We start from the raw sequence: 15763 nt of genomic DNA, 5'->3' as shown, positions 1-15763 counted from the left end.
AGGTCCATCTGCCACTTCCCAGCACAGTTCTACATCCTATGGATGTCCCGCTATAACCTCTGATAACCCTCCAGACTATCCACAACACCCCCATCCTTTACGTCATCAGCAAACTTACTAACCCACCCTTCTACTTCTTCATCCAGGTCATTCATAAACATCACAAAGAGGAGGGGTCCCAGAACAGATCCCTGCAGAACTCCACTGGTCACTGCCCTCCATGCAGAATATGACTCGTCTACTACCACCCTTTGCCTTCTGTGGGCAAGCCAATTCTGGATCCACAAAGCAAGGTCTCCTTGGATCTAGTGCCTCCTTACTTTCTGAAGGAGGCTTGCATGGGGAACCTTATCAAATGCCTTACTGAAATCCACATACACTACATCCACTGCTCTACCTTCATCAATGTGCTTTGTTACATCCTTAAAAAATTCAATCAGGCTCGTTAAGGTGTGATCTGCCCTTGACAAAGCCATGCTGACTATACCTAGTCAGATTAGGTTTCTCCAAATGTTTATAAGTCCTGCCTCTCAGGATCTTCTCCAACAACTTGCCCACCATTCAAGTCCGACTCACTGGTCTATAATTTCCTGGGTTAGCTCTACACCCTTTCTTGAACAAGGGAACAACACTTGCAAACCTCCAATCCTCCGGTACTTCTCCTGACCCTATTGATAATGCAAAGATCATTGCCAGAGGCTCAGCAATCTCCTCCCTCGTTTCCCACAGCAGCCTGGGGTATATCGCATCCAGTCCCAGTGACTTATCTAACTTAATGCTTTTCAAAAGCTCCAGAACATCCTCTTTCTTAATGTCTATATGTTCAAGCCTTTCAGTCCGCTGTAAATCATCCCCACAATTGCCAAGATCTTTTTCCCCGGTGAATACTGAAGCAAAGTATTCATTAAGTACCTCCGCTACCTTCTTTGACTCCATGCACGTGTTTCCACTATCGCTTCTGATTGGTCCTATTCTCACATGGCTCATCCTCTTGCTCATCACATACTTGTAGAATGTCTTGGGGTTTCCTTAATCCTGCTCACCAAGGCCTCTCATGGCCCCTTTGGGCTCTCCTAATTCCATTCTTAAGCTCCTTCCTAGCAACCTTGTAATTTTCTAGAGCTCTATCAGTACCTAGTTTCTTGAACCTTTCATAAGCTTTTCTCCTTAACTAGATTCTCTACATACTTTGTACACCATGGTTCTTTAACCCTACCATCTTGCCCCTGCCTCAATGGAACATACCTATGCAGAACTCCATGCAAATGTTCCCTAAACGTTTGCCACATTTCTTCTGTGCATTTCCCTGAGAACATCTATTCCAAATTTATGCTCCCAAGTTCCTGCATAATAGCATCATATTTCCCCCTACCCCAATTAAATGTTTTCCCAAATTGTCTGCTCCTATCCCTCTCCAGCACTATGGTGAAGGAGATAGAGTTATGGTCACTACCTCCAAAATGCTCTCCCACCGAGAGTTCTGACACCTGCGAGGTTCATTTCCCAATACCAGATCAAGTATATCCTTTCCTCTCCTTGGCTTGTCTGCATATTGCATCAGGAAACCTTCCTGAACACACCTAACAAACTCCAGCCCATCCAAACCCCTTGCTGTAGGGAGATGCCAATCAGTATTAGGAAACTTAAAATCTCCCAACACAACAACCTTATTATTGCACTGTTCAAGAATCTGCCTCCCTATCTGCTCCTCAATATCCCTGTTACTATTGGGGGGGGTGGGTCTATAAAAAACCACCCAGTAGCATTATTGCCCCTTTCCCGTTTCTGACTTTCACACACACTGACTCAGTAGACCATCCCTCCGTGACGTCCTCCTTTTCTGTAGCCATGGCACAATCCCTAATTAGCAATGCCGCACCCCCAATATGTCATGACATTTGTTAACTTAGCAGCAGCAGTACAATGCAATACATAATATACAAACAAATTAATTACTCTATATATGTAAATTAAATAGTTAAAAAAGTGTAAAATAGAAATAATAAAAAAATGAGGTAGTGTTCATGGGTTCAAAGTCCATTCAGAAATCTGATGGTAGAGGGGAGAAAGCTGTTCCTGATTCACTGAATGTTTGCCTTCAGGCTTCTATACCTCCTTCCTGACAGCAACAATGAAAAGAGACCTTGTCCTGGGTGATGGAGTCCTTAGTAATGGATGCCGCTTTTTTGACAGCGCTCCTTGAAGATGTCTTGGATACTACGGAGGCTAGTACCATGATGGAGCTGACTAATTTTTTAACTTTCTGTAGCTTCCTTCAATCATGTGCAGTAGGCCCCCCTGCCCCCCCAATATCAGACTCCCATTTCTTCCTTAGGTCAGGGAGTATCTTTGATTAGAAGTAACAAAGTTAATGTTTTAGGTTGATAATATATATATATAACATATAACAATTACAGCACAGAAACAGGCCATCTTGGTCCTTCTAGTCCATGCTGAACGCTTACTCTCACCTAGTCCCACTGACCTGCACTCAGCCCATAACCCTCCATTCCTTTCCTGTCCATATACCTATCCAATTTTTTCTTAAATGACAAAATCGAACCTGCCTCTGCTACTTCTACTGGAAGCTCATTCCACACAGCTACCACTCTCTGAGTAAAGAAGTTCCCCCTTGTGTTACCCCTAAACTTTTGCCCCTTAACTCTCAACCCATGTCCTCATGTTTGAATCCCCCCCCACTCTCAATGGAAAAAGCCTATCTACGTCAACTCTATCTAACCCCCTCATAATTTTAAATACCTCTATCAACCCCCTCAACCTTCTACACTTCAAAGAATAAAGACCTAACTTGTTAAACCTTTCTCTGTAACTTAGGTGCTGAGTCCCAGGTAACATTCTAGTAAATCTCCTCTGTACTCTCTCTATTTTGTTGACATCTTTCCTATAATTACCAGAACTGTACACAATACTCCAAATTTGGCCTCACCAGTGCCTTGTACAATTTTAACATTACATCCCAACTCCTATTCTTAGTGTTCTGATATATAAAGGCCAGCATACCAAAAGCTTTCTTCACCACCCTATCCACATGAGATTCCACCTTCAGGGAACCATTATTCCTAGATCACTCTGTTCTACTTTCTAAAACTCCGTTCTTATGAAAGCAAGTTGCAGAGAGGGAAGCTGGAGAGAATAAAGGAAGGATTTGTGATGGAGCGATGAAGAATCTGAGTGACAAGAGCTATCAATGCTGAAGTAGCAATTGTACTGAGTAGATAAAAAACAATGTTAAAGTAATTTTAGTGTGCATGCCAGATTAAGTCTAGAACTTTATGCCTAAAAGTGTCAGTGCCAAAGTTTAACTATCAGCAAGTTCTTCCACATTTAATTATATTCTAGGTAGCCAGATTTAAAACATTGGAATAAAGCCATAACAAAAATATCACAATGATGGCCTGGGGATTTTTTTATTTTATATATATATATACACGTGCATGTGTGTGTGTGTGTGTATATATATGTGTGTGTATATATATATATATATATATATATGAATTAGGACTCTATTATCACCAATGTTTTTTCTCTTTATTAATGTTCATTGATTTGAAATGACGAATTAGTTAAAATAGTTCCAAAACATGTTTTAATGTGTCTACTGCTATTGGGTTAATTGTCTAGGGACAGCTGAGGTCTATGGTCTGTGGTTGCAGAAAGCCATGACTATTGTCTTTTCATGTCACATTTTGAGAGAGCCAACTCAGACTTGAAATAGATGGATGATAAATTGATGCATGGAATTTTGGAGGCAGTCTCATTTGGGGTTTTATTCCCAGTAATATTTTTTCTGCTATAGTAAATTAGGAAAAACTGTGTGCTTGAAAGATATTCTTTAAAGATTCTGAGCTCCCTAAACATAGAGTCTAAACACAGCAACTGAGGAAGAGAAAAAGGTTATTGTGTTAATTTCTCTGCACTTGCTACTTAAAGATATCTACAGATGTGGTTAAACATAAATGCAGGATTCCACTAACAATTTTTGAAATAAACCCAATATACTTTCAAATAGTATTCTGCATTTGATATTCAGGGATATTAAATTCCAAAAAATAGAACGGTGATCATTTGTCCAGGCAAGAATACATTTCAGATACTGCAATCTGCTTTCGGCATCTTTTAACAGAAAAGATATTTGGAGCATAAGAAAGATGCTAAATAGTTTCATTAGGATAACAGAAGGATTAAGTGGATAGTGCTGATCCGTAGTACTGAGTGGGGTGAAAACTAGAACAATAATTTGGGAACAAGGAAGATTAACATAGAAATGAATTAATACTTTTCAAAATTATCTGTAAGATTTTTCACCATGTCATGAAACTGAGAAAAGAAATTGATGATTATTGAAACTAGAAGAGGTTAAATTATGTCTATTATTATATTAAATTATTCTATTATGTTAATAGAATATGCAGTAAGTTACAACCACAACTGAGTCAGTTAAGAATACTGTTCAATTGATTTTAAGGGGCTTACTCAACATGTAATATATTTAGTCATTGAAGAAGTGATTGAGCAAATAGAAAGATGAACTATTTAGCCAAAGGGATGAAGTAAAATTCTGAGGGAAGTCATGTTTAAGCTATGCAAAATCCTGGACAAACAACACCAATTACTGTGCACGTGTGATTATTGAGGTACAGGCCCTGAAGGAAGTTCAAAGAAAGCAGTAAAGCTTGCTCTTGAGAAATAGTTTACTGACTAATCAGGAAACTGAAGGAAAGCCTTGAAAAAATATCAAGGGTTTCTCAACATGCAAGTGATGTTATGTGAAGTTTGGATGTTAGTGAAGTTTGGAAAGTAAAGGAACTGAAAGCTATGGTAAGACAATAGTTCATTGTGAGTGTTAGCAAACATGGAGCAAATGCCTTTCCTCTCTCCCTTCTTCCTGAAAACTATGCCAATTTCTTGCTGTTTTGACAAAACAAGCCAATCATTTGCACCCACAAAAAATACTCCTACCATTAGTAAAACTCACCTGTTTAATTTCAACCTTTTCAGTCTTTAAATGGAAATACTCAAACTGACCCTGCTGAACTGTGCCTCAGGTTCCCAGCGTGTCCCATCGGTTGCTGCTTCCCGAATGGAACAGGCAACATCTGAGGAGTCTGCACAAAGCAGCAATGTGAAAAACTCCCCCAAGCACTTGTCCATCATTCTGGAGCAAATTTGGTTGCAGGCTGGTAAGTGTCAATATTTTATTGATGTATAGCAATCTGATAGCATAAATTGCTGTATATTATAGCTTGCTATATTACAAAGTGACAAATCTTTAGAAGCCCCAGAAGAACAATGTTTCATTTAGCAGTATACATGTGTATGGTTGAATGACATTGAACTTGAATTTGAAGTACTTCCAACATTTGTGAAGTGGTCTGGGTCATCATCAAGTGATGCACAAGTTTATTGTCTCAGGTTTGTAATCTTCCTCCTTAGAGTCAGAAAACTACAGCACAGAAACAGGCCATTCGGTCTATCTAGTCCATTACCAACTATTTAATCTGCCTAGTCCCACCGACCTGCACGTGGACCATAGCCCTCCATAGCCCTATCATCCGTGTACTTACCCAAACTTCTCTTAAATATTGAAATCAAGCTTCCATCCACCACTTGCACTGGCATTTTGTTCCACACTCTCACGACCTTCTGAGTGAAGAACTTTCCCCTTGTATTCCCTTTAAACATTTCACCCTTATCCATGACCTCTAATTGTAGTTCCACCCAACCTCCGTGGAAAAAGCCTGCTTGCATTTACCCTGTCAATACCCCTCATCATTTTGTATACCTCTATTAAATCTCCCCTCAATCCTCTACGTTCTGGGAATACAATTCTAACCTGTTGTATCTTTCCCGATTCAGGTCCTCCAGACCTGGCAACATCCTTGTAAATTTTCTTTCTATTCTTTCAACTTTATTTACATCTTTCCTGTAGGTAGGTGACCAAAACTTCACACAATACTCCAAATTAGGCCTCACCAGTGTCTTATACAACTCAACATAACATCCCAATTGCTGTACTCAGTACTTTGATCTATGAAGGCCAATGTGCCAAAAAAGCTTTCTTTACAACCCTAACTGCCTGTGACTCCACTTTCAATGAACTATGGATCCATTTGTTCTACAGCACTGGTCGGTACCCCACTGTTCACTGTGCGAGTCCGACCCTGGTTGGTCCTACCGAAGTGCGACACCTCCCATTTGTTTTTCAAAAAATTCTACCTGCCATTTTTCAGCTCATTTTTCCAGCTGGTCCAGAGCCCACTGCAAGCTCAGATAGTCTTTCTCATCGTCCACTACACCCCTAATCTTGGTGCCATCCGCAAATTTGCTGATCCATTTAACCACATTATCATCCAGATCAATGATACAGAAGACAAAAATGACCCAGTGCCTGGAAACTTCCTCAAAAAACTCTACAAGATTGGTTAGCCATGACCTACTATGCACAAAGCTATGCTGACTATCCTTAATTAGTCTCTGTCCGTCCAAATACTCATAACTGCAGTCCCTTTGAATACCCTCCAATTATCCTCTCATTATTGATGTCAGCCTCACTGGCCTATACTTTCCTCGTTTATTCTTAGAGCTTTTCTTCAACAGTGGAAAACATTAGCTATCCTCCAATCCTTCGGTACCTCACCCGTCACCAAGGATGATTTAAATGTTTCTGTTAGGACCCCTGCAATTGCCACACTTGCCTCCCACAGGGTCCTTCTGTGCATTCCCGATACAAAATCTAGTGATGTAGATAACTCCACATTCCTACTCGAGCTGTCATGTGTATACTGTGATAATTGTAATGCCTGGCATTGTAGCGCCCACATATCTATTATCTGCTGTTTCCCCTGATTGGGTTATTTTCCAATCTAAGGGTTACAGTTTCAAAACAAGATCAGGGAACAGAGATAAGAATATGTTTTTCACTCAGATGGTATGAAATGCTGGAATTCCCTCTGTGGAGGCTTCTCTGCGGCGTAGTCACAGCAGCGATTGATATGTTTTCAGATATCAATGGAACAAAGTGGTTTGGGATAATTCAGAAATCTGGTGGTATTGGTAAAGGATCATCTATGATTTTATTGAATGGCATGAGGGCTGAATAGCCTGCTCCTGTTAATATATTTGTTCTACATTCAGTGGTACATAAAACAAAGGTAACATTGGAATCATGGGGGACTTGCAACTGCATAAAAAAAACTCTGGAAACCAAATTTGCAGTCACAGTAAGGGGAATGAATTAAAGATGGTTTCTAGGTCAGTGTGTCGCAGAACCACCAAGGGAACTGGTTATTTTAGATCTAGTATTGTGCAATGAAACAGGGTTAATTAATAACCTTGTAGTAAAGGAGCCTCTGGGGAAGAGTGGTCATAATATAATGGAATTTTATATAGAGTTTGAGAGTGATTCAATTAACTCTGAAACTAGAGTCTTATATTTGAACAGAATGTAAGTACGAGGGGTGTATTGGATGAGGTAGATTGGCAAACTAGATTTTAAAAATATGAAGGTGGACAAATAGTTATTTCTTTAAATGGCCAGTGCTTAAAGAAATAGTGCAGATACAATAGATTTCTAAAATGTATAGGAAAAATGGTCAACCGTGAGTGATGAAAGAAGAAAGATTAAAGATTGGTTTTATTTGTCTCAGGTACACCCAAACATACAGTGAAACATCTTGTTTTGGGATAACGACCAATACAGTCTAAGGATGTGTTGGGGACAATCTACAAGTGTCACCTTGTTTCCTGTGCCAAGCATTGCCAAACTTGCAGGCTTTAAATATTAAATAAGTATTTAATCTGAATTTTCCAAAGGAGCTATAAACCTGAGGAGTATGAGAGCTTAGAATTCAACAAAGTATAGGCAGAATAATTACAGAAAATAGTGCTAACTAGCAGCAGACATTAAAAATAGACTGTTTATGCTTACAAAGGCATGTAAAAGGAAGCGATTTACAATTATAAACATCGGTTTCTCTCAGAAGATGTAGGAGAAATAATTAGAAGAAAATTGGCATAGACATTTAGAAAAATTGCTTTGTTGCTACTTTCATGGTGTGGTAACTTCAGGATACGAAGTCTCTTTGTATACTATTGAACTGACATTGAATTTGGCATTGTACTTGGAACAGAACCAAGTCATGCCTGGAGTCCTCCTCAAATGAAGCTAAAAAAGATGGCTATTGCAAAGCTTATTCATGTTAATTTGCCTCACAATAAAATGGAATTTTGTATTTGATCAGTGATTCCATTATGATAACTGATTGATGATACTACTTTCAGGAGTAAATTTAATTTTCCTTTTGTTAGGTTTTTGGGTGCTTTGGACTGATTTGTGGTCACTGATAAAGTCAAATCTGAGTCTAGGAGTGAATAAGTGAATGAAACTTTCTGTCCACAGCAGTGCCCAGCATCTTTAAATAAGTTGCTGCCTATTGCAGTTTTGCAATTATTAAAACAGTTGTAGATGAATGTGTCCCCACAAAACCTTTCAGAGGCTTCCCCAATCTGAAGCCCTGAAAGAACCACAACCTCTGCAGTCTGTTGAGGGCCAGATCAGAGGCATTCAAGCCTGGTGACCAAAACAGCCCCAGACTAAACTTGAATCAACAAAGGATGCTCAATAGTTGTGTCAGGGCTTGAATATTATCACCTCTGATAAGGCAAAATTAACCGACATAGACGGCAACAGGGCTTCACTTTCAGATGAGCTTAATGCCTTTTATGCTCGCTTTGACCATCAAAGCATAGAGGGACCATCACAAACTCCCACAGGTCTGAATGATCCTGTGATTTCAAACTCTGAGGCCAACATTAGAGCATCCTTCAGGAGGGAGAACCCACAGAAAGCATCTTGCTCAGATGGGGTACCTGGCTGAGTACTAAAGACCTATGCTGATCAAAAGGTTGGAGTGTTCACTGAGATCTTTCACCCCTCGCTTCAGCATTCTGAGGTACCCAAATACTTACATCAGTGCCTAAGAAGAGTGTGGTAACCTACCTCAATAACTATCATCTAGTAGCACTTACATTCACAGTGATTGAGGTGTTTTGAGAGAGTGGTGATGAAACTTATCAACTCCTGCCTGAGAAGCGACCTAGATCCACTCCACAAACAAGAGAACGTCTGCAGATGCTGGAAATTCAACAAATACACACAAAATGTTGGAAGAACTCAGCAGACCAGACAGCACCTATGGAAAAGAGTACAGTCAACGTTTCGAGCCGAGACCCTACAGCAGGGCCTCTTGAGTGAGCGGGGCATTGGTGGGGCTTAAAGCTCGATCCTGAATGGTTGGATCTGAATTGCCTATTCCTGACCGGTTACTTTGAATTGGCGTTGAACTGACTGGTCATTTTTTCAGGCCAAACCCTCTTTAGCAATGTGTGGTCCCAGACTGGAGCTATCTCTATACTCTTAGAACGTATATTTAGGTCTTCCCACGTGTTCCATCTCTAATGATTCCCTAATCGTTCTCTTGTAGGCATTCTCTTCCTTGCCAAGGATGTTGGTCTCATCAAAACTTGGTCTACATGAGCATGATAGGCAGTGTTCAACAATCTCACTTCGTTCTGCTCTTAACTTTTTTAATTCACTCTTTTGTTCTGCTATTCTTGCCTTCAATGGCTTTCCAGTCTCACCAATATACACTTCTTGGCATGGTGATACAGGTACGGAGTACACAACTCCCTGATACATTTTGTTAGATCTTCTAGGTGTCATTTTGCTTAGCTCTTTTCTAATTATGTCCTTACTTTTTGCTATTAACTTAACATCAGGTTTTTGATAAATTTGTCTTCACTTTTCAATTTAGCTGCCTCTGTATGGCACAATAACCATTCTATTGGGAGCTTGTCTTTGTTATGTTGCACTATATTCCTTTCTTGATTAAGTGCATAATGTAGCAGATTTTCTTGAATGCTTCTCTGATCTTCCTGTACTCTTCCTCCTTTGCAGCTCTAGTTGTGTACAAGGTGTTTGCTCTTAGTGCCATGCCTCAAAACAAGGCCAAGCATTGTCTCCTTTGGATGATTTAATCAAAAATTCAGGTGCTGGTCTGTGTGAGTCTTCTTCCTGTAAACACTCAACTCCAGCTTGTCTACCATCCATTTTACCATAACATCTAAAAATGCAAAGTAGCTCACTTTCTACCTCCATAGTAAACTGTACGGGCTTAAGTTTGATTGCTTAAGTTTGTTAAAAATGCTTCTGATACTTCCTGACCATGTTTCCACAGGATTAAGGTGTCATCCACATAGCGCAGCTGTAAGTCTGGCTTTTTAGTAGTTGTAGCCAGGGCTTTAGTTTCAAGGCTGTCCATGAATAAATTGCATAGTACAGGAGATAGAGGAGATCTCTTGGCCATTTCATCCTTCTGTTTGTAGAAATTTTCACCAAACTGGGAAACTGTGCAAGTCACGCAAAATGTAGTCACCTCCAAGACTAGTCTAAATTCAATTATGTCTTTTCTTTCCATGAAGCATTTTTGTTCATTGCCTCGCTCAAGCATGGCACATTCCGAAAGAGGGTTTGGCCTAAAAAGTCGATCGGTTCAATTAATCATATCCAATTCAAAGTAACCAACCAGGAAAAGCCAATTCAGATCTGGCCAATTAGGATTGAGCTTTATGCCCTGCCCATGTCCTGCTCACTCAAGAGTGTATATAAGATCATAAGACATAAGAGCAGAATTAGGCTATTCAGCCCCTCATCTTTGCTACAGGTTTCCATCATGGCTGATCCCAGATCCCGCTCAACCCCATACACCTGCCTTCTCGCCATATCTTTTGATACCCTGACTGATCAGGAAACGATCAACTTCCGCCTTGAATATACACACGGTTTTGGCCTCCAGTGCAGTCTCTGGCAGAGCATTCCATAGATTCACTACTCTCTGACTAAAAAATGTTTTAAAAGGTTGCCTCTCAATTTTGAGGCTGTGTCCTCCAGCTCTGGATTGCCCCACCACAGGAAGCATCCTCTTCACATCCGCCCTATCTAGTCCTTTCAACATTTGGTAGGTTTCAGTGAGATCCCCGCACATTCTTCTACTAAACGGAGATTAATCAATTTATTAGTACTGTGGGGATTGATCCGTTTATTGATACTGTGGGGATTGATCCTTTTATTGATACTGTGGGAATTGATCAATTTATTGGTACTGTGGGGATTGATCCATTTATCGATACTGTGGAGATTGATCCGTTTATTGGTACTGTGGGGATTGATCAATTTATTGGTACTGTGGGGATTGATCAATTTATTGGTACTGTGGGGATTGATCAATTTATTGATACTGTGGAGATTGATCCATTTATCGATACTGTGGGGATTGATCAATTTATTGATACTGTGGGGATTGATCAATTTATTGATACTGTGGGAATTGATCAATTTATTGGTACTGTGGTGATTGATCAATTTATCGATATTGTGGAGATTGATCCATTTATCGATACTGTGGGGATTGATCAATTTATCGATACTGTGGGAATTGATCAATTTATTGGTACTGTGGTGATTGATCCATTTATTGGTACTGTGGAGATTGATCCATTTATTGATACTGTGGCGATTGATCAATTTATTGATACTGTGGCGATTGATCAATTTATTGATACTGTGGAGATTGATCCGTTTATTGGTACTGTGGAGACTGATCAATTTATTGATACTGTGGGGACTGAATGCTGCTGATCCATTACAAGAAAGAGCAGTTACTTTGAAATGTTTGCACGAAGGACACCCAGATGTACCTCATCATATCAAGCAATCAGTGTTATCTAAAACAGTCAAATGACAAGATGAAAGATAATCACACAAATCTACCAGCTGTTCCTCCTCTACCACAGCCCAACTAAAGAAGCTGTAGTTAAGGATACGAATGGGCCTTGGAACTGCATTTGTGGAAAATTGCCATGATCATAATAGATATCCAATTTCGGTGGATATGTAGTTTCCATGAACATTTTTGAAGCTAAAATATTAATTTCAAAGTTAAATTTTGCTGAATAATGGCGGCAGTGGTGCTGAGTTTGCCAAATTCCTGAAGAAGAATGATAGCAAGTGTGTGCACAGGCTTGACTGGTTTGGCAGAAAGACCGTTCTAATTGGGAAAGATGAACTGAAAATGGTTCTGTAGTTGAAAGTGAAACGGAGGTTGCAGATTTTTTGTTACAAGACAATTAATAAACAGGCATATGTTGAGTTACTGATAGGCAGAAGTGCTCAAACTGTAATTGGTTTTGGTGGCGTCAGATCTTGGCTGTAGTGTGGTTTTTTTTTAAAACAAGTGAAGCAGAGAGAACATTGTGACAATAGAGCTTATAATCATTTCAATGCAGATGATTCCATATTTCTGAAAGACAGCAGAATCTGATAATCAAACTCATTATTGATGGTACTGGACCATTATTTCTCAATGATCATCACATTTTGAAGCATCATCAAGATTACTGAAGGCTTGATACATTGGATCCTCTGGATGAGTCTTAATGTGGGAAACACAGATTTTAACATGTAAGAGGTGTGTGTGTACGTACAGCCTATAAGAAGTATTCACCCCCTTGGAAGTTTTCACGTTTTATTGTGTTACAATATTGTATCACAGTGGATTTAATTTGGCTTTTTAGACACTGATCAACAGAAAAAGACTCTTTCGTGTCAAAATGAAACAGATCTCTGCAAAGTGATCTAAATTAATTACAAATATAAAACAAAATAATTGACTGCATAAGTATTCAAACCCCCCCCCCCCCCCCCTTTAATATGACACACCAAATCATTACTGGTGCAGCCCAGTTGGTTTTAGAATTCACATAATTAGTTAAATGGAGATTTGTTTTTGGAGACCTGTGTGCAGTCGAGGTGTTTAAATTGATTGTAGTAAAAATACACCTGTATCTGGAAGGTCCAATTGCTGGTGAGTCAATGCCGTGGCTAAAACTTCACCAAGAAGACAAAAGAACACTCCAAGCAACTCTGTGAAACAGTTATTGAAAAGCAGTAGTCTGGAGATGGATCCAAGAAAATTTTCAAGTTACTGAATATTCCTTGGAGTACAGTTAATTCAATTTTCAAGAAATGGAAAGAATATGGCTCAGCCATAAATCTGCCCAGAGCAGGCCATCCTCAAACCAGTGTGACCATGCAAAAAGGGGACTAGTGAGAGGCCACCAAGAGACCTATGACAACTGTGGAGGAGTTGCAAGCTTCAGTGGCTGAGATGAGAGAGATTGTGCATAACCAGGTGCTTCACCAGTCTCAGCTTTGTGGGAGAGTGGCAAAGTAAAAGCTACTGTTGAAAAAAAACCTCCCTCGGCTAGAGTTTACCAGAAGGCATGTGGGTGACTCTGAAGTCAGCTGAAAAAAGATTCTATGGTCTGATGAAAACAAAATTGAGCTTTTTGGCCATCAGACTAAATGCTATGTTTGGTGTAAGCCAAACACCGCACATCAAATACTCCAATCCTACCCTACTTTATCCCTACTGTGAAGCATGGTGGTGGCTGTATCATGATGTGGTGATGCTTCACTGCAGCAGGCCCTGGAAGGCCTGTGAAGGTAGAGAGTAAAATGAATGCAGCAAAATACAGGGAAATCCTGGAATAAAACCTGATGCAGTCTGCAAGAGAACTGCGACAAGGGAGAAGATTTGTTATTCAGCAAGGCAATGACCCCAAGCATAAAGCTAAATGGAATGGCTTACAAACCATATAACCATATAACAATCACAGCACGGAAACAGGCCATTCCGGCCCTCCTAGTCTGTGCCGAACTCTTAATCTCACCTAGTCCCACCTACCCGTACTCAGCCCATAACCCTCCAGTCCTTTCCTGTCCATATACCTATCCAATTTTACCTTAAATGACACAACTGAACTGGCCTCTACTACTTCTACAGGAAGCTCATTCCACACAGCTATCACCCTCTGAGTAAAGAAATACCCCCTCGTGTTTCCTTTAAACTTTTGCCCCCTAATTCTCAAATCATGTCCTCTCGTTTGAATCTCCCCTACTCTCAATGGAAACAGCCTATTCACGTCAACTCTATCTATCCCTCTCAAAATTTAAAATACCTCGATCAAATCCCCCCCTCATCCTTCTACACTCCAATGAATGGAGACCTAACTTGTTCAACCTTTCTCTGTAACTTAAGTGCTGAAACCCAGGTAACATCCTAGTAAATCGTCTCTGCACTCTCTCTAATTTATTGATATATTTCCTATAATTCGGTGACCAGAACTGTACAAACAACAAAGTTGATGTCCTGGAGTGGCCAAGGCAGAGCTGAGAACTCAATCCAATTGAGAATTTGTGGCTGGACTTTGGACAGGGATGTTCACTTATGATCCCATGCAGTCTGACAGAGCTTGTGCAGATTTGTAAAGAAGATTGGAGAAAAATTGTAGTGTCCAGGTGTGCAAAGCTGATAGAGACCTATCCACACAGACTCAAAGCTGTAATTACTGCCAAAGGTGCATCTAGCAAATACTGACTTGAAGGGGTGAATACTTATGCAATCAATTGTTTTGTGTTTTATGTTTGTAATTAATTCACATCACTTTGTAGAGATCTGTTTTCACTTTGACCTTGAAGAGTCTTTCTGGTGATTGGTGTCAAAAAAGCCAAATTAAAACCACTGTGATTCAATGTTGTAAAGCAATAAAACATGAAAACTTCTGGGGGGGGGCGGGTAATACTTCTTATAGGCTCTGTGTGTATATGTATATGTTTATGTGTGAGTATGTGTATGTATATATGTAGAGTTAGAGATATAGATATAAAATGCAATCATCACAAGATCAAATCTCAAGAAATAATTCAATTGTTTAACATCCTTTAATAAAAGGAGATAACAGAATTCATTTTAGATAAAAGTGAAGGAGCTGCACATTACAGTGTATTTAATTTAAAATGGTGCTTTTCATTTTTATGAGCATCCTAGAAACTCTGTATTCTATTAGCTGACATTTTAGATGAGGCTTTGATCGTTTGTTATTCTAATCTCTTCAAATGGAAGTGAGTAACTAAATCAACAGTAAGTTAAGACAAATATTGAAAAGTGTTAAAAGTCAATGAGCAATTTTCAGTAGATTTACAATTTTGCTTTTGCACATTCCTCTGGGTTACTGCTTGTGAATTTTTTATTTAACTGGACAGGTGGGAAATAATTTGTGAATTCTGCACAGCTTCAAGTACAGATTTTCATTTAACTCAGGAGCCTCTGCAGGTATCATTTGCTCAATTATGTTCCAGGCAAAGAGCTTCCACGATGAAGAAGTGTCATGGTTTCAGGGATGCGGAGATCTTCTTACAACACATATAAAAACTTATCTTCTCATCAGAAAAGTTATACTTAAGATACATTTAAATCTGATATTCCCACCTAATGTGATTGTGTATGATGCAAGCCAGAGTCTTCCAAATACCAACATTTCCAGGTCTCTCACCATTTAATTTCAAGTTTGTAATTCAACCATACATGAATACCCATGAATAAAGCCAAACGAAGAAGCGTTCATCCACCAGGGTGCTAAACACAGTACCAGCAGTCACACAGCGCAAGGCACATATAAGACAGAGGTAAGATGGACACTCACACACAAAAAAATATAGTCCAAGTCCCTGAGTCCATGAACGTTGCAGCAGTATGCAGTCAAACACTATACAGCTCGTCTTCTGCCAAGTGAACACTGGGTGTGGGCAGCTCCGATTCCAGCTTAGACATTGCACCACACTGCT

General features: G+C 39.7%; 1 protein-coding gene across 6 annotated transcripts in view; it reads left to right on the top strand.

The window, feature by feature from the left end:
- Positions 1-15763, top strand: part of LOC140730350 (tetratricopeptide repeat protein 7A-like) — a 260040-nt gene that overhangs the window by 184339 nt on the left and 59938 nt on the right. For all 6 annotated transcript variants that reach the window (XM_073050646.1, XM_073050642.1, XM_073050644.1 and 3 more), the window contains one exon: positions 5067-5201. In XM_073050646.1, the coding sequence (XP_072906747.1) occupies positions 5067-5201 (135 nt within the window). The remainder of the gene's footprint in view (positions 1-5066; positions 5202-15763) is intronic.

Source organism: Hemitrygon akajei, chromosome 7 (assembly GCF_048418815.1).
Source record: "Hemitrygon akajei chromosome 7, sHemAka1.3, whole genome shotgun sequence".
Taxonomy (NCBI): domain Eukaryota; kingdom Metazoa; phylum Chordata; class Chondrichthyes; order Myliobatiformes; family Dasyatidae; genus Hemitrygon; species Hemitrygon akajei.
The sequence above is the reverse complement of the archived record's forward strand: the minus strand, read 5'-3'. Positions and strand labels throughout refer to the sequence as shown.